Source organism: Patagioenas fasciata, chromosome 7 (genome assembly GCF_037038585.1).
Source record: "Patagioenas fasciata isolate bPatFas1 chromosome 7, bPatFas1.hap1, whole genome shotgun sequence".
NCBI lineage: Eukaryota > Metazoa > Chordata > Aves > Columbiformes > Columbidae > Patagioenas > Patagioenas fasciata.
In genome coordinates, this window is record NC_092526.1 from 39,256,086 (window position 1) to 39,275,584 (window position 19,499).

General features: G+C 42.6%; 1 protein-coding gene and 1 long non-coding RNA gene across 24 annotated transcripts in view; one reads left to right on the forward strand and one right to left on the reverse strand.

Annotated features, from left to right (window-relative positions):
• Window positions 1-259: 259 nt before the first annotated feature.
• Window positions 260-5,728, reverse strand: LOC139828466 (uncharacterized). Of its 3 annotated transcripts, none has more exons than XR_011740132.1 (3): window positions 5,495-5,728; window positions 4,085-4,346; window positions 260-2,892 (listed from the first exon to the last, which is right to left on the reverse strand). It is a non-coding gene; the product is annotated as an uncharacterized lncRNA (long non-coding RNA). The 3 variants fall into 3 exon arrangements; XR_011740131.1 differs by lacking the exon at window positions 5,495-5,728 and adding an exon at window positions 5,185-5,489; XR_011740133.1 differs by lacking the exon at window positions 5,495-5,728 and adding an exon at window positions 4,837-5,489.
• Window positions 5,622-19,499, forward strand: part of PLCL1 (phospholipase C like 1 (inactive)) — a 133,049-nt gene continuing 119,171 nt past the window's right edge. For 20 of the 21 annotated variants that reach the window (XR_011740113.1, XR_011740111.1, XR_011740118.1 and 17 more), the window contains exon 1: window positions 5,622-6,198. Coding sequence is in view for 1 of the 21 variants with exons in the window: in XM_065841370.2 (XP_065697442.1) it covers window positions 5,950-6,198 (249 nt within the window). In the remaining 20 variants the exon portion in view is untranslated. The remainder of the gene's footprint in view (window positions 6,199-19,499) is intronic. The other variant, XR_011740130.1, reaches the window with a different exon arrangement.

Genomic DNA, 19,499 nt, shown 5'->3' on the forward strand with positions numbered 1-19,499 from the left:
TAGCAGAGCTGATGAGATTTTTAGAACTAGTTTCTCTTTTTTTGTGTGTGTGTGAGATTACAGAACTCTGCTGAAATGCATTCACTGACTTTTATGAATATTTATCAGATGACAACAAAGCTTATCCTAAGAACAGCAACACATTTTAATTATTTGAAAGACAGAATAGGCCAAGCCTTTCATGCACTTCATATCTTGACATGGGGAATTTGAAGTCAGAAGAGCTGAGAGAATACAGAAACACTGGGAGACATGAAAGTGTATTTTGCATAGTTTTAATTGTTGGATCGTCCACATTACACCTCCTCTTCAAGTTAAAAAACCTAAATCTGGGACATTTACATTTAAAATAAGGCAGTTGTGACAAAAATAGGACTGCTGCAAATAAATGAGAAAGACTGAGCTGTTTTTTTATTCTGATAATTTGAAAACTGAAAACCTGAAAAGCCAACACCTCTAGAAATTTAACAAGATTACTAGCAGGGCTGGGAAAAAAAATGCTGTGCATTTAGTTTTTAAATGTTACAATAAAAGTTGCTGTGTGGTGGGTTCATTAAGGGAAGAGTCTCCTGGTGAGGAACTGGCTCTTCTTTATAGCATCAGAGAAAGTCAGAGGTTAAGTGAGGAAAGATAAACTGGGGAAAAAAAAAAAAAAAAGGCAAGAGAGAAAAATGGGGAGAAAAAATGGTTTGGGAGGAGAAAAGAGGAAAAGAATCCTCCAGGCACAAAAAGACAAGGATGATTTTATGAGCAAAACGTGGGCCTGGCAACAGACTGCTGATTGATTCCCTGACCTCGTAAAGGCTTTTTGCTTCTATTACTTATCTGTAGATAATAATGCAGAAGAATAGCCAAGATTCCATGCTTGGTATACTGACCGCATTTCCTCCAAAGCCTGCAAAATAAGTATGAATACGGCTACTGGTGACATTGCTAGCAATTTTCTTCTCAGGTGGCAAAATTAGGCCGTAACAGTAGCTTTTTAATTGGGATATTACCAGAATGCTTTCTCTTCTCGATAAGAACAGTTCCTGGTATCATTTAACACTAATGCTGCTTCCCCACTGGCTGCACAGTTCATGATAATCCAAATGTTCTCCCCAAATTGCATGTAAGTGCAAGGGAACCTTGGTGCCACATATATTTGTAACACTGAATATATCCATTTATATTTCTAACACTGAGCCAGCAAGGATGTGAAAAGCTGTAATGTAGTACGCTGGCATGAAATTGTCCCTGTCAATAGATAATGACCAAAGAAAGGAGGGAACAGCATACACCTATTAGATCATCCTGTTCATAGTAGTTAATAAGTAAGTTCATGTAGCCTGAAAGGCAGCAACAACTACAATTACATGTGTCACAGCTGAAGAAATACTAAAAGCACTGATCAGAGGAATTAAAAAGAGCTCTGTGGAAAAGACAGTCATTGGTAAATGTTCTCATTAAGTGGAATTACCACCTACCTCAAACAAGAGCCATTATTATTACAATTGAATAAGAGTGGATCTTTAAGACTCCTCCAAATCTTCAAGACAATTTCTGTTATAATGCATAGAACACACCTTCTCTGCCCTTCCAACTTAAGCAACCAGTAACTAAACATTTGGAATTTGAGCAAAATACACTAGTTGCATGAATGAATAAACTCTGTTTTGCCCGGGTTGTAGCACTACTTCTGGCATTAGCTGTCCATTAAAAACTTTATTTTCAATGATTTGTTAACTTCCCAAGCTTCAATCACTTTGGCCAGAAATTTGAAGACGGCCAAAAATGTGAATCACAACTGCTGTTGTGGTTCTTTGCTTATGTAAGGGAAATGGATTCTTGTCAAACATCTACCCTTGAAAAATCAGAATAGGGAAAAAAACATTTTTTAAAAAATTGTTTACAAAAGCAAGGCAACACGTGGCATTCTACTGTCTTCCTGGGACCACTACCATTAATTCTGGTGTCCACTAACTTTGTAGTGCTTGCCACATGCACTGATCACCACTTGAAAATCAATACATTCCACTCCAAGAGCTTGGGCATGTGTCTAGATAGGAAGCAGTGGCTGTGAAATAGGATTAAACATGACCTAACTGAGGTTCTGATTTTACCCTTTCTCATACTTAATTGGCATATCTATTTGGGCAAACAATGCTGCTAAAATAAAGGATTATCCCTTGGAGCTAAGAATTGGGAAAAATCTTCCATAACTGTGGTTATTAAAACCACTGGATTAGCCTGAAAGTACTATCAGGTGGTGAAAAGAGTTAATTAGTGACTTCAGCTGGAAGAAAAACATCATTAAGACTGAGTCATATCACAGAAGTACATCTTGCTAAGTTAGAGAAGATGAATTGTCCTGATTTTAGCTGGGATAGAGTTGATTTTCTTCGTAGTAGCTGGCATGATGCTGTGTTTGGGATCCAGAATGAGAATAATGTGGATAATACTCTGATGCTGGGTAGTGGTCAAGGACTTCTCAGCTTCTCAGGCTGCGCTGGGTGCACAAGGAGCTGGGAGGGGACACAACCAGGACAGGTGACCCAAACTGGCCAAGGGGACGTTCCATCCCATGTGACGTCATGCTCAGTTTATATTTGGGGGGAAGAAGAAGGAAGGGAGTGATGTTTGTCTTCCTCAGTCACTGTTATGTGTGATGTATCCTGGCTTTCCTGGAGATGGCTGAGACTGACATGGGAGGAGGCAGCGAATCCCTTGTTGTGCTTTGCTTGTGTGTGCGGCTTTTGCTTTACATATGAAACCATCTTTATCTCAGCCGATGAGTTTTCTCACTTTCACTCTTCTGATTCTCCTCCCCATCGCACCAGGAAGGACTGAGCAAGTGGCTGCATAGGGCTGAGTTGCCAGCTAGGGTTCAACTACAACGAACATTTGTACTACCTAGAAAATCAAATAAGACATATAAATATAGTGAGTTTTTTTCAACAAAGTAGAAGGCAAGAGAAAACGAGAATTAACAAAAAAATTAGGACGCATTGATTCAATTAGTGCAAATATTTTTAAAATTGTACAAAACTTGAAAACATACGCAGTAGGTTTGAAATTAAATATTATGACCTTTTGACTATATTTGCTTCATACTGACTGCTATTTGCCTTTCTTTTTTTTCTTTCCAGCTTAAAAGCTTAATAATAGTTTTATAGGAAAAATATGACTTGGGATTGTTTTGCCAAAACCCGAGTGAAGCTTAGCAACAAGTACAGCTTTGTATAAATAAATGATACCATTAATATGCTTTTTTGTTTTGTAATGTCATATGCAAGATATAAAAGCAAAACGAGACAGGATAACCACTGAGACTTGAAGAATTACCTAGCAATACATTTTCTCATCAATAGCTTTGCATAAACCTCATAAATTCTAAAATGAATCATGATTTGCTATCATTGCGAATGGACGCTTGAAGAAATCACAACTTGTTCCCCGTTGCTTTTTCCTGGTCTTGCAAATTAGCTGTTCCCAACACAGGAAAACATGTTGGTTTTTACACTTCATCAGCCACGGTCAATTGGTGCAGGAGCACCACTCCCAGCACAACACTTGATTTGAAGAGCTTCCCAAAATGCCCCGTCTAGGTGGAAACTAATGGCTTATGTAAGCTGTACTCCAGCACGGTTCCAAGACAACTGCATTTTCTGCGGCTTTATGATACAAAATACGCCCACTCAGGAACAATTGTGTGCCTCGTGGATGGAGTAAGTTGAGCGTACCAAAAAACACATTAAAATAGACACTGCAAGCACTTGCTGACTCATGTGTTCAGGCAAACACAAATAGATTTTTTTATCTATCATTTTGCCTTTCCTTGACTGTTCTTGAAAATCTGTCTCTTCTCAAGTAATTGTAGAGGACACTGTGGTGTCTTTGTACAGTGGGCTGCATCAAATAGTCTCAAAACTGAATATAGAAACCAAGCAATCGTGATTTTTTTTTTTTTACTTTCTACCCAAGCACTTTTAGTGTAAAACCAGTGGTTAAACTTCATATGATCTCACACAATCTATGAGAAAGCTTCAACATATTTCTACATGAAGTAATAATTCCCTCTGATAACATACTGCATGGTAATTACCTTTTCCATTGTCTTTAAACTGGTCATTTAAGTCAGTCTACAGGACAGTATGTGGATATGTAACCATCAGCTTTTTTTCTTTTTTATTTTTTCCCCTATTTGTTGCAATGACCTGGTATCATGTTCTCTCTCTTGTACAATGGGGTTGAGCCCTCCAGTCCCTTTCCAGTCTTTTCTCTCCAGTATTTTTTAAGATAAATGTTTCTTCAATGTGAATGTTTCGCATCTTTTTTCAGGGTTACTTATTCTGAGGCCATTCTCACTGAAAAACAAACAAACAAAACAACTTGTATACAAGTATTATGACATATTTTTTACATCAAATGTAGATGCAGCCTAATAAAGTTCAGTGGTATTTAGCTCTGTCCCTCAATTAGCAATTTTTTGTGTTGAGCGCGATAAGTGACATGGTAACCTTGACAGAAGTTCTGTTTTACACGGAATTACAAATATTATATATATTGTGGGTACATATATGAAAGTACATGTCTTTTAAGTGGTAATTATGTCCTGTAGCTAGGCGTTTGTTAGCAGCTAATGACTGCCTGCCGTAAGATGGTTCTCTCTTACCCTTTCCTCCTTCATCACTAACTACCAACAGGTGCCCAACACAATAAATTACTTTAGACATCATAAAGAAATGACGTTTTCCACTGAGCCTTACTGCCCTTCAAGCCAACAGCTGTAGTTTTTGAAGACTGACATCTTCAGCGGCTAACAGCTGCTCCAGCCCCACCCCACCTATTTTTCACCTTTCTATAGAACCTCTTCATCAGCAGCCTGCTTTCCTTTGCTTTTTCCCTTCTCCTGAAGTCTCCCGCCGGGGGGGGCGAAGCGCGGGACCGGCCCTGCCGCCCCGCGCCGCCAGGGGGCGGTGTTGCCTGTGCAGCGGGGGCCGCGCGGGGCGCGGCGGGTGCGGGACGCACCCCAGGCTGGCGGCTGTCAGGGCAGCGAACTGAGGGGAGATGGCGGCGAAATCGCAGCCCCGCGTGATTCGGGGGATTTGGCCTCATCTTCAAGCGATGCGGGATCCCAGCGTGAGCCTTTGCCGGTTTTTTGCGACACACCCCTCACGCCTCGCACCCGCTCCGCTCGCCCACCCTCAGCAACCGGGGCCTGAGCGCGGCGTTCCGTTCACCCCGCGGCTGCCGGGGCCGCGCTCCCTCGCTGATCACAGTCCCTGCCGCTCCTCAGCCGGTGCCTCCGCACGATCGCTGCAGCAGGGGAGGTAACCTGCATCCCCTTTCTTCACACTCGGTTTTTACCCTGAGGCGGGCGCAGCCCAAACCTTCCTAAAACACGCGCGGGGCTGTCTCCGCACGCTCCCCACGGACAGAGGAGAGCGGGCGGGACGGCCCGATCCGCCCCGCTTTGCCCGGCACTGCGGTGGGTGCTGCTCCACAGCCCTACCTGCCACCGCGCGCCGCCTAGAGCGCGTATCCAGGCGTCCCGCGGACACGCCTCCCGCCACGCCTATTGGCCGCCGCCGCAACCCCGGGGGGCAGCCGCAGCACTGAGTGGCCCGGCGCTCCGTCCGTCAACGCCGCCAGTCAAAACACGCCCGGCTCCTGTCACAACACAGTGGTGCCGCGGCGGCACTTCCTGCGCGCTGCCCGCGGCCGCGCCCGCCGGGCGCACAGTCCCACCGCCCCGGCACTCGGCACCGCCGCCCTCCCCGTGCCTGCAGCACCGGAGGGCTGCAGAGCCCCGCGCGGGCACGCTCAGCAGCAGCAGCAGCGGCGGGCGGGGATGGGCCCTCCAGGCAAAGTTGGCGCTGCCGCCGCCGTGCCGTGAGGGGAGCGCCGCGGGACGCCGTCCGTGTGTGTGTGTGCGCCCCGGAGAAGTTGCCACCGTTCGGCGGGGCGATGGCAGAGGCTGCCGGCAGCAGGGAGCCGCCGCCGGCGGGCCGTGCCACTCCCAATGCCGAGGAGGAGCCCGAGCCGGCTGCGCTGGACGCCCCGGGCAGAAGGCGGGAGCGCCGCAGCGGCGTCTCGGCCGTCGGTGCCGCCGAGCGCTTGGCCGGCAGCAGCCTGGGAGCACCAGCAGCGCCCGACCCCGACGCTTGCCTGCTGGAGGCGGCTAAGGCTACCCCGCGGAGGAGCAGTATCATCAAGGTAAGGGCGGGCTGCCCCGCCCGGGAGCTTCCCGCGGGTCCCGCCGCCGCCGGGTTGCCCGGGCTGGAGCCGTTCTCCGGTGCGGGGCGGCTGGGCATGCTCCGGGGTGGGAGCCCGCCGGGGAGCGGCAGGTGAAGCAGTTGTACCGACCAGGGGAACGGGGCTGCGGCCCCCGGAGCTCCCAGGGCCTGCCGAGGGCGCAGAGCGGCCGGTCGGTTCCGGGGGAGCGGGGTTGTGTGGGGATGTCCGGGTCCCCCCTGCGCTCCCGCCTGCCCCGGGGATTTCGCAACTCCCAAGGAGTTGCAAAGTTTTTGTGTAGCAGCTCGTATCTGTACTTATTTAATATTTATGGAGCACCTGGAGGCAGAATAAATAGCTTCTGCAGCGATGGGTTTCTTTGCTCTCGAGTAGCAAAATATGCAGTGTCACAAATTAACAGAAGGCGTGTTTGGAGGTTGGATGTAATACAGATTGCTACGGAGCAAACCGTGTGTTTAACACCCTCGGTGTGACATTAACAGGTCGAGCGTGACCTTAAAAGCCTCCGTCTTTGTTATAATCTGGTAAGGAAAATAGCTTTATGATTATTTTTACATCCCACTCTCCCCCCAGTGTAATTTTTAAGAATAACCTATGTGTTTTCGAATGAAATGGTATCTCTTTGCAAGTGCGTAGGCTCATCGGTAGTTTCTCTGGAGATGATGAATGAAGTCTCCTGGGAAACTTAATTTAGCATATGGTCACACGTGGTCGCCGTGTAGTGATTTGCACTTGGAAGGCATCGGGAAAACGAGATTTCGCTTGTGTGAATGTGTGAAGGCAGCGCTCTGGCTCACGGCAAGGAGCAGAGAACACATGCTCAGCTCTTAGAGCTTGGTGTATCCGTTCAAAGGAGGAACGCGTAAACAAGATTATTTGCTTTTTGTTTTGCATTTTGAAGCTTTAACATTCAGAGGAGACCAGCGCAAAAGAGCCTCATTTGAAATTTCCACCTTGAAATATTAACCCATTAAGTCCAACGAAGCATTGAAGCGTGGTTTTAGTCTTCTAAAGGCATCCACTGGATGTGATGGGAATGCTTCCAGTCTGACGTTACATAAATGCTTTACTAAATCGGGACCAAAGTTCTCTAAGTGTTCTGGTATGGAAATGGTATTTTTCCCTTGGAATTGTTTGAAGGTTTCAAAAATTGTAAATACACAATCTTGGATTTAAATTAGAGGACATATCATTGTTTTTACAGACTGTACCAGGGCTGCGTGGTAGCTAAGTTTCAATGCTACAAATGGTAGATAAGTGTTGATGAGTGGGTAGCATTTTTACTGCAGGTTGATGTTTAGTAGTACTGTGGGGAGTGATAATGACCCATCCTGGGGTGGTGTTTATCCGCAGAGAGATTTCTGATAGAGATAAGAAAGTATTGATGTTCTTATCTAAGGAACTGGTAAAGCCTCATCTGAAACCGCGGGGTGAACTCAGTTTCCTGTGCTTAGGAATGCTGCGTTCAAACTGGAGTGGGTGCAAGGAAAGATAACTAGGGTGGGCTGATAAGGGCAATGGATTGAATACTATATGAGGGAAAACTTGATCTCTAGTACAGCATCACCTTTAGAACAAAGAATGCCTATGCATAGATCCAGTCTGGAAACTAGAGAATTGTCCCCATCACAGTAAGGGTCTGGAATGGTGTTATGGTTGAAATGGAATGCAAAACATCTTAAATTTAGTTGTTAAGATGGTCAATTAAGTTACATAACACGGTTGTGTCTGACAGCAAGTACATGAACTTGAATTTGTGCGTTAAGCATCTCTCAGGCACATCGTCGGGACCCCAGACAGAATGTTACGTTTATTTTCCCACAAGGTTGTCTCAGTGGTGTACGAAAGTGCTTTGAATTTCAGTTTTCCTTTGGCACTATACTAGTGAATGGATAATACTTTTAACTTGGGATAGGAATTAAAACGTATTTGTCTGCAACCTTCAGCAATTTTTGATGTCCCGGGAAATGTTCATCAGGTGTTGAATGCAAATTTTAGATGGAATTAAGATTAAAAACCCTGACTTCTTACACTTTTTGGGGATCTGAGTTTTGCCAGAAAAGTTTCTTACAGATGTTTTTCTCCGGTGCAGGCCCAGAGTCACTCACACATGCTGCTGAGCCTTTTAACATGTACCTCGTGGCCAAGCCACTCTATTAATAATAGCTGAAGGCTTTTTTCCATTAGATTTCTTGGAATTTTTCATGTTTAATTTAGACCTTCTGTTTCTGATGGTTGGATTTGCCACAAAATACAATAATTTCAATTCCCAGCCATCTCTGCGCTCAACTAAAAAGTTATTTAAGTTAACTTCTGCTCGAGGAGGACTTAGAGCCTTTACACTGACTTGAGTTAATACTTTCAAAAAGCCCAACCCTCAACAACCTACATCCAGGGCAAATTGCAAATTTGTCTGTTATGCCGACTGTTAACTCTGGAGTTGTTTTCTTGTCAGTCTGTTCCATATAATGTGACACATTGAACGTATGGGTAGAGATGGATAATAGCGTTGCATTTGTGGTGCCTTTCCATGCAGGGCCATAATAGTCAAGATTATTTGGGTATATCTTCCACCTAAAGGTGACCTTTTTCAAACTGGAGGGAGAGTATCTTTTCTGTAGGATACCAGAGAGTCCAGGGATCTGCAACCACAGGTTCAGGCAGTTGTTTGATAGGTTTTCTAGGTAAGACGTAGGAGCTGTTTTGGTCAGGAATAGGCGATGAACTGGGTGATACTGGTTGATTTGTCTCTCAAGTATGCTGTGTGCACTGTTTTTCAGAAGGACATAAATAACGATGATAAATGATGTTCTGTTGGCGGAGTGGTGCTGGTGGGCAGAGTGGCGGTGAGGAATGTTTTCTGCTGCTTTCCAAATCTGTTCAGGAGCTGTTAATAAAACCCAGTTTTCCTATCCGTGCAGAGATGCAAACCCTGTTCCTTATGATAATACATTATTCACTTTGTAGTTCCAGTGAGATCAACTCCATCTGTAATAAAAGCGGTTGATTTGAGCTAATGGGATTTTGGTTTTTTGCTGTTCCCCACGGTAGGTGTGAAAATGCAGTTTCTGTAGAACCAATGTTGTAGCCTCTGTGGTGATGCTCGTAACCCAACCAGTACGGTTTTTGCTTTGCAGGATGCACCTGGTAGGTCTAGTTTTTGGTAGTACCTCGTTGATTTTTCTAAGAAATGAGGAATGCTGGTTAATATAGCTTTTCATTACACGTGTATTCTAGCTTATTTTTTTTCTTTTACCCAATATGACTTGGAGGTTTTGACATGCAAAACAATTTAGGAACTATTGAGACTTGATTAAAAAAGTGAAGTTCTGCAAAAGGCTAAATGAGTTTACCAAAGACTAACAAGTTCTGAAGACCGATATCTTTGTATGTATTGATGTAGAAGTGTATTTACAGTCAAAACCTTGTTCTTAAATCTTTCATTATCAGTAACATTTTTGTTTTTGAAGTCTACTTATGTACAATACTGTCTGCTGGGGGATTGTGTTCATGTCAGAAAGTTGCAGTTTTAGTGATTTACTGAGATTATTCTAATGATAAGTTGTGGTTCATTGTTAACACATATATTTATTAAGTTGAAAGTCTCCAACCATTAAGATTGTGTGCAGGTCCTAATTTAAGTAATTAACTGAAATCAAACGGAGATAAGTATTCCTGTTCCAGAGCCACCTACATGAACAAAATGAACTGTGGGGTTATTTTGGGCAGCATTCATCAGGTAGTGCCTATTTAAAGGAGCTTTGAAGTATAGAAGGTAACCAACATCACAATATTGTTACTTTGCTACTGTACTGAGAGGATTTAAAAAATATGTATACAGTGAAGGTTTGATTCTCCTCCTGAGCTGTGTAGTGCTCATGGTTTATAGTTTTATGGACCCAAAGCCTGTCAAGCTGTGTTGAACCGTGATCCTTCAGGGTAATTTGGATCTAGTTCTGTGTATTGTATCATGGGTAGGCATCGCCTAGTGTGAGTTCATCAGACAGTTTTGTTGGATTGCTAATCTGGGTTGATTGCGAGGTGCAAAAAATGTTTATCTTATTTAGCTCTTTCAGGTACTGTTTGGGGAAAACAACAGAAAAAGAGTTGCTTGAATAAGATGCACAGGATTTCCTCCTTAGATGTCTTCAAAATATAGTATAGGCAACTCATTGTAAATGTAGATGAATTCTTGCATTAAATACCTTTATAAGCCATACTTCTGCTCGGAGGAGCCATGCAATTCTATTTTTTGTTGTTCTTTTAAATTATTTTTATAACCATTTTCAAAAATACCCGATTAGAAGTTGCATTTTGCTCAGGCGAAGTAACTGCTGATCTCTTCAAGCCAGAGCTATCAGGAGAGAGCACTATGAATCACTGCAAGATCTCTTTTCCTTTTCCAAATGAGATTATGTTGGAGCATATTAAATTAATATAACAAATGTAACAGTTTAATAGAAGAACTCTATTCCATTGAAGTATGACACACCTCCAGGCTACCTCATATAAATACTGCAACAAAAAATTCTGTGAACGCTGTCTGAAAAATAGACATTGGAGTTCATTAAATGTCTGAAAAAGGACTTTGTGCAGAGGTTTTGTGTTCTGTGGTGATGGAGCCCAGGCCCGAGTGTTGGTGCTGGGGTGAGGACAGATTTGTTCTGGGCGATCTGGGTGGATGGACCTTGAAGGGTGTCTCGGCTTCCAGTGTTATGTAAAATCAGTTGTATGATTTGCAAATGCAAGTCGCAGTATATATAGCCTGCAAATTTCTTTCTGTGAGTGTTATGATTCACGGTGGCACTTGCTCCCTGAAGCGATGCAGATTTTGAGTGGAAACAAGGATTCTGTAGTCTCTGAAATCAGCAGCAATTTTCCCATTGCCATCGACAGAGGAAGGATTGGGTTGAACACAAATACCCGATCACTAACCACTAACCAGTTGTTAATTTAGTTATGCTGATCCTACATTGACCTGGGTGAGGTTTGTTCGTCAAAACTGTATTACTTTAAACCCGAGCAACATTACTGCTGAAGAATGAGTTTCAGGGGATTATTTCCAGATAACAGTTGCTCTTATTAGAAACACACCGAAAAAAAGTTAAGTTGCTCTTAGAGCTGAGAAAAAGAAGAGATGGCTTAATAAACAGATGCACTTGCTGTGACCTGCTTGCCTGGCTGTGGGGCCTGTGTGCTGAATGTCACCCATTCTGCTCATATTCAAGACTTTTTTGCTACATCTTTTTGGATGAGAGGGAGGCACAGGGCCTGATGGGGCCTGACAGAGCCCGACCAGGCCCAACAGAGCCCAACTTCACGTGTGGTGGTGAAATCCATGTCCCTTGGCCTACCTTTCTGAGGGCGAATGCCCCAACTTGCACTTCAATCCGAGCTGATGCGGGGTGGGTGATGCCAAGTAAAAACCCCAGAGCTTAAGGGCACATTCAGACCCTACAGCAGTGCCTTGCCTCCCAAATAGGAGAGGACTGTACATTTTTCTTAGCTTTCTTAAGAAAATTGGCGTGTAGCTGCTGTCTGGCTTCCACTTAGCCCTCTCTGCAAAGCTATATACTTCCCTCAGACCGGCTTTTAACTTTGCCAAAGATGCTCAGCTCTCAGCTGGAATAAAGAGAGCTATATCCTATTGCAAGCGCCTTTGGCATCGTTTTTAGAAGTGTGAGGATGTGAAAGGAACAGTGTGGGCACCGCGTTCCGTTCACTGGGCGAGGAGAGGAAAGATTTATTTTCTAACCTAAAATGATCGCAGCATTTTCTGTCTTCTTTTTGAGCAGTTGTGAGGCAGAAGACACGACTGTGCTGGGACGCACCGTTTATGTGGTGCAGGTGTGGTATAATCCAGACATCTCTTCTTTCATTTGAAACGTCGTGTGATTTGTTTGCCTCTCTGCACACCTACTGAGGGATCACAGAATGGCTCTGGCTTGTGCTGTGATGTATTGCAGCCAGGAGCACATATTGCACTGTTCTCCAAATATCATTCAAGGAAAATCCTGAAGTGTTCACATGTCTTGGTATCTGTGGGTTCTAAAGAACATAGATCCAGTTGCTCAGTTTATTATCGTCCCACCCATCTATCTTTGTATGTATCCTATTCTTTGCATGCTAATAGAAACTCCCAGAACATGTTAAATCGACTTTTTAGGCTGAATTTTGCATTATTACATAATTTTAGCAGCAGAAAATGGTAATGTTGTTTCCTTTCGTGAAGCCGAGAGCTAAACTGGGTAACTATTGTGAAATACAACTTTTTTTCAAAAGCAAAAAAAAGACTGTTTTAATTCAGCATTGCAGCAGGGATATATGTATAAGAGGAGGATTTACACTGCCAAATAACTAGCCTATATGGCAAGAACTTCTTTTTTAGTTACCTCCTACTCTACAAATTTCAATGGTTTATTCAAAAGGATTTCTTTAAAAAGAACTTGCATATAGACAAGTCTTGATTTTTTTAAACTGGAAGTCATTGGGAGTTTTAGCTAAAATTAAAGCCGGTACTAGGTTGTCTATGTCAAGATTTGCATTAGTTCAAGCGAATGGTGAATATTGGTGGTTGTAAATGAATGGCATCTTTCTGGGTAGGACTGATAAATGCCGCCTATGGAAACCACTTTCAGTGTCGTGGTCATGTCCAGCCATGCCTGGCTGCCTAATTAATTGGCTCGTTAGGATGACAGATTCATATTTGGTTTTACAGATCAGTCTGAGTGCCTCCTTCCCTGAGGACACCACTGGGCGTTCTGCTGGGAGGTGTGAAAAGCGAGAAGGAAACATTAACTGCCAAGAAACTGCGCCTAGAAACATTCAGAGAGTCGGAGGAGAACATCTAGGAAATAATTCCCTTCTCTTGCTCGCTTTAAAGCCTGTCATGCAATATCGTGCTTGCAGGGGAAGGACTATATGGACAGGAGAGAGAGCGCAGAGCTCGTACAGAGTTAATTGCACAATATACAAATACGCTGCTGGAGAAGGTGCTGATGGTGTTAATTACTGCAGTGTGAGCTTGGTACCAAAACACAGCAGGATTCAGGGTGGTATCAGAGTGTCTGTTATTGCCGAAACACAGGCAGATACAGGAGAATATTGGAGTATCTGTTAATATAAGCTACAAAGTGATGGACCTACAGAATCCTGCCCTTGGACTGGGGCACAGCGAAGGGGGAAAGGTGCCATAAACACAGGTTGAATTTTTTAATAAAATTTCTCCTTTCTTCTGTAAGCAAGGATCATTTGTGTGTTAAAGCTTCACCCTGTGTCCATTCTGTGAAACCAATATCTGGTGCTAAAAGTTGGGAACAGAGGAGACTGGCGTCACAGAATGTGGATGTGTGGAGCAGGGGAGCGGGGCAGAAAGCTCAGTAGGACTTAACAAGGCCTCGATTAAGGGTTTCTAACCCTTGCCAGAGTCTGCCAGCCACTTAAAAATAGCCGCTTTACCTCATTTTATGCCCAAACCCACTTGTTCTTTCCTATTTTTTCCATCTTATCTCGTCACTTAAAATTAGAACAATTTGTTTTACTGCAAAGCAAACGCTCATCGATTAATGGTGAAGATCATTAATTACAATTGTCAAGTTAAAAAACCCATAATCCGCAACCTTTTGTCCGTGTAGTAATGTTTTTTCCCAGTATGTTGGAATTAAATTGGTGCTGCTTTGAACCTATGGGAGCGTGTGCTGGTTTCGAAATGGCTGGTGAAGCCACAGTGGGGTTGATCAACCTGTGAATTTTGACTCGGGCACATGGTTTTTTGATCTTTTGTTTTTCAATTTACTATCCATTATAACCTTGCTACTGTCAGCTGGGAATCTGCTCCCTGATTTTGGTCTGTGGCCTTGACTACACTGGGAAATTCTTGGGAAACGCAACACAAATTGACTAAAGATGCAAAACCAACATCAGTCCAGATTAGATCCCACTTGAAGCTGTATTATTGTTGTTTCCACAATAATATAATAGTGATTCTTTAGCTCAAGTGTGTTAGAATAATTTCAGATATGAAACCCCCATGCTTTGTCTTTTTGGGAAGGAATACGAGGCGTTGGACACAGATGAAATGCTTTGTGTGCATTTGAGATGGATGGTAAGACACCCCCTAATTTTAACATTTACAAGGGTATTATGCAACATGACAAAATCTCAGCGCTGCTTTATTTTTCTTATAAGCTTCTTCCCAAAAAGCAATATTAGAAGGTTGGAGGAAGAAATGAGAAGGCACAGAAGAGACATATAAGGATGGAGATTATATAGACATTACTCTCTCGACTAACACGGAAACCTGAAGAGCCTCAGATGGTAATCCAAGTATTTGGTATTCGCGTTTTGCTGAACTCTGTCCCAAAGCTATTAAGGCTTCTTATTTTTCCAGGTTGATGGAATTGCTTTTGCACCAGAATTTTCCATTTGTTCTCCACCATTTTATTGGAAAAGTTTGTGTGTGTGTGTATATATATATATATATATATATATTTCCAGTCTAGGGAAGCAACATTACCCGTCGTATCATTCTTTCCTGCTCTGTCCTTTAGAGCTGCACCAAAAGTGGGTTTAGTTTTCTTCCCACATTCCCTTTGAAATTTGCTGCCGTTCCATTATTTTGGAAAGAAGCTTCCAAACCGGTTTGTCTTTTATGGCTCCTCGAAATTGTAATTTCCGACTATAAAGAAAAACACCAGGCTGAAAATATTTTCAGATTTCAGTTATCCATATTTTAATGGATGAGGAAAACAACTGAAGGATACAGGTAGCATATACTGATCAGTTTTATAGAAAATAATGGCAAGAGCTGCAGTGATTGAACAATGTACTCAATTATTGGAATAATAAGTAAATAATAAGTGAAAAAATTCTCAACGTGCCATTTCTAGGAAGGGAAATAAACTTTCCCAATGGGTTTACTTTGGAAACAAATGGAAAGGGATTTCAGAATGATCACTTCTGAAGCCAAGCAAAAATATCATTCCTTAGAGGCTAGTGTTAGCAAAAGCCGGCGAGTTATTATTCCGCTTAAAATCTGTGTAGTTCTCTTTTATTTTTCAAATATATCTTGTTTTATAAGGTTACAGCCATGGGAACGGAAATGTGCTGTCTATGAAATGGCTATTCCTGCTGTTTTACCAAATACTTTGACATATGGATTTCTAAAGAAAAAGCAGATTACTTTCTCAACACTCTCAAGACTTTCAGGGTGATGAAACCTCCTTCTCCCTCAAGAGAGACCACCAAGAGAAATACCCTTAGTGTTGGGCACCAAACAGCCAGTATGCTGGATATTGTATATTACGTATTGGAGAAAAAATTTGTATTTTGCCAGAATTGGTAACCTGTTTTATTCTCCAAAGATTCTTTTAGCTATGAGAGGGTGTGATTTACCAAAAAACCTTTATTTTAGTGTGTTGTCACATCTAAATAAGGCCGAATTCTCTGTGTTCATCACCTTTGCAAGTTTATTTTGGGTATTGATGGCCTTCAATAGCAAGTCATACTCAGTATGTACGTAGTGGGCAGCACACAGAGATGTTTAAGCCTATATGCATGTGTTCTTCCACATAAATCAAACCCCAGGTCTGGAGGTTAAAGTTGAGCGTGAGAATTGAAAATTCTGCAATTGAGCCTGGTTTAATCTCTTCCTAATGCTCATTCTGAGTGTATTTTGCATGCAAAAGCTCTCATATCTTTTTTTTAAAAGGTGCAGAAATATCAGCTAAAACAACCCCCTCTATAAAGCACCCACCCCCTTCTATTCCAGGGATGACATGGAACTAGTGAAAATAGTTCTTTTCTTCCTCTGAAGAAGCAAATGGTGTAGGTATGAGCTTAGAGCATATTAAAAAAGCTTTAGCTGCTACTTTGGCAGAGCCGTAACTGGCACTTTTTATGAAGACGAGTTATTCATAACCAATTTCCTATTGCTTTCCTTTTGCCACCAGCACACTATTTATGACCGGGAAATCCTTAAGTCCTATCTGCAATTTCTTGATTGCTGCCCGAAGTGGCTGTTGGAACAATTTGGGTAATCGAGGGGGACGTGTTTTCTGGAGGGTTTCATTTGGGGAGCCATGTTTTCTCACCTCTAATTAACACGTTGGCTCGCTAAGGAAAAGCAGTGCAGGATGGATATTGCACGATCCTCTAGGCAGGGTTTGCTTGCTGGGATCTTAAGTGACCCCCACCTCTAATTTTCATAGGGTGTTTATTCAAAAGCATCATTTCTTATCTTTCTCATGCTTATTTATACCTCACTGACTTATAACGACCATCTCAGTCGCCTCAATTTTCTTCTCACTCCAGAGCTGCTGTGTTTATGTACCAAAATGCCCTTATGCTCGCTGTCCCTCCAGATGCTTTATTTTATGGTAGCTATTTTCCCATCAACCCAGCCATGATATAGTAGAACCTGTAAATATTTTTATTGCCACTTTGTTAAGCAGTGTGTTGATGCAGAACATTTCAGGGCAGTCTCTCAATTTCACATAAAGGACACTAATGCGCTTTCCCCTTTTCCCTGGGAGCTACATTTCGGGTGTCAAATGCCCCGTAAAGCGGTATTGTAAAGCAATGCGCTGCTTTCATGGCCAGCATGACCATTAATTTAATGGAGTGCGATGGTTTAGAACAAACACCCTCCCTTGGGTTGGTTTACTGGTAATTCCTTCCCTGGCCGATAGAAACCATTGGGTCAAATTAAGTTTTGATGCCACTAATAGTTCTCTTACACAGATATAATTTAGGTAAGGTGTATTCTAGTTTAATACTTCATATTAATGCATTTTAAAAATCCTATTAACTGGAAACACAAAGAAAATGCTTTATTTCTCAGTTTATCTTGTAAATATCAATGGAAAGTGGTTGTGTTTTTCTTTCTCTCTGTTTTCAGAGGGGTTGGAGAGGCCAATTTCCCTGTGCTGGCTGGGACCTTCCTCTAAACACTGTCCCAGTGACTCTTCCAAGGTCTAGGGAGCTCTCAAAGCTGATGGATGAATTATTATTTCCCCTTCCTGTCTTCATTTTGTCAATTTAGTTGTGAAAGTAAGAGGTGGAGATAACTGCAGGCTCGGTTACAAATTAAATCCTTCAGGCTTTTCGGGGATTAGATGTTGTTTGTATTAAAACACTCCCGTTTAGCAAAACCTTGCTTTTGGGCTGTTAACCCAAGGAAGATGTTTAAATGATTAGTTGGGCCTTTTGAGAGTGATTTAACAAAATGTTTATGTATTTTGACTTAAGAGGAATTGGAGATTGGGTCTAAAGGATGGGGTTTTGTGGCCCCGGTGAGGGATAACTACTCCTGCGCTGAAGCATCCTCAGGATCGCTGGCTGCGAAAGATGCTGGATCCACTCGTTGTAATACGCTTCTGATTGACTTTTGTTCTCCTCATGGCACTCTCAACAATAATAATGATGCTAACGATTTTTAAAACGTGGGAAACAAAGTCGTATAAGGTAGCAAAGACCTCAGTGCGCTGGCCCTGCTGTAATAGCAGTGTCTAGCCTTGGAGAGAAAGCTAAGCCCAGGGTATTAAATTGTGTTGCTATAAAAGTCAGTTTGGACTAGATAAATGTTTTTTGGGGAGGTAAATGTGTTATAAAAAGAAGGTGAAACAATTCTCCCAAATGATGCTTCTCTGCTGCAAAATGTCGGTACCACGTAGATCCAGGATTTGTCCCAGCGAAGAAGCAAACGTTGCCGCTGAGACACAGAGGTGTTAGTCTGCACATACAAAAATAGCTCATCAATAGTTTTATTTTTACCCAAGCTATTCCTGTAATGTAAACAGAAGCTTAGTATGTTTTGCTGAAGCGTGATACAGTATGGACTGAGTACTCTGAAGAATGAGAGGCTTAGCGCTTGGATTACTCACTCTAATCACGGCAATGGACTTTAAAGCACCGCTTTTGTACGTGTGTGTTCGTTCTTTGCCCTCAGCGTCAACGCACAGAATTTGATGTAAATGGCTACGAAAGCAAACGGAGCCAGATCCTGCTTTCCTTCATCCCTGTGAGCTCCCGGATGGCGTAGCTATTAAAATAAGGGCGAGACAGAGCATTGAAACCATTTGGATGCTTAATGTAATATTTAGATTGCTTTTATCTCAATGGTCAGTTTTACTGGTCAGTCCTAATGTTGGATTAGAAATGTCTGGTAAAACTTTGGCTCCATGGTCAAGATGGTTCATGTTAAGAGACTCTTCCCTGTGCCCCGGTGAATGATCTTAAAGGTCTTTCCCAACCTAATGGTTCTGTGATTCTATTTGGACTTACCTTTGCGAAACTCGTTTTCTTGGTTGGTCAAAACAGTGGCTGCATGTGCACAAATATATGCAGGAAATGCTGTGTAAAGGATGAAAATATACACGATATCACGCAACTTTATAATCTTGATCTTGCGCACGTTTGGCAAGAAGCCTGTTTTTCTAGAGGTAAAACGAACGTTATGCGCTCCAGTGAAAACTGATTTGGGTTGGGTGAGTTAATACTCTCAGGATAAGATCCGTCGCAGTTTTTGTGAATTTACAGCACACATTCGGCAGTGAAGCGGTTCTGTATGTGCGAATATTTCAGATGATGTGCAATGAGGAAAGAAAGGGTGTGAGACTGATCTGCCTTACACAAACACCCAGTTACAACCAAGCAGCTGCGTTTGCTTAGCCCTTCACTGAGATCAACACAAACAAGCGATTTAGCAGAAAAATGTGAAATCTTGTGTGATCTTTGCCATCCCTTGGGTCAAGACTTTGCAAGAGATGTAAGAGAAGTAACTTTTTCTTGACAAATAATTGAAATGATTGCTTCAGTCTTAGCCGTTTCCCACTATCAGTGGTGTTAAGGGTGGAATAGGCTTGGTGAGCAAATTCAGGCAATGAAATGGCAAAGCTTTTAGGAATGAGCAGCAGGTTAGAATTTGAATGAAAGCAAAATCTATGTGAGGGCTGAGCTCTTGTGCTCATCTCCATACCAATTGCCGTTAAGTGTCTTTGTCCAGTTTTCATACAAACAGCACATTCCTGAGCTGGAAAATCACCTGAAGGACTGACCGCAGTATTGATAATAAGTAATAATTCCAGGCTTTGCCTGCCCTCTTCATGCATGTTTGCAAATAATTCACTTTACCAGTTTTTCAATGGGCACAGAGACTGTAGGTTTCCAATATAAACACAAGGAGCTTAACAGGTTTTGCGATTATAACAGTGTTAAGTCTGCAATCCGTTATTTAATATTTATTTGCCAATTGTATCGCGTTT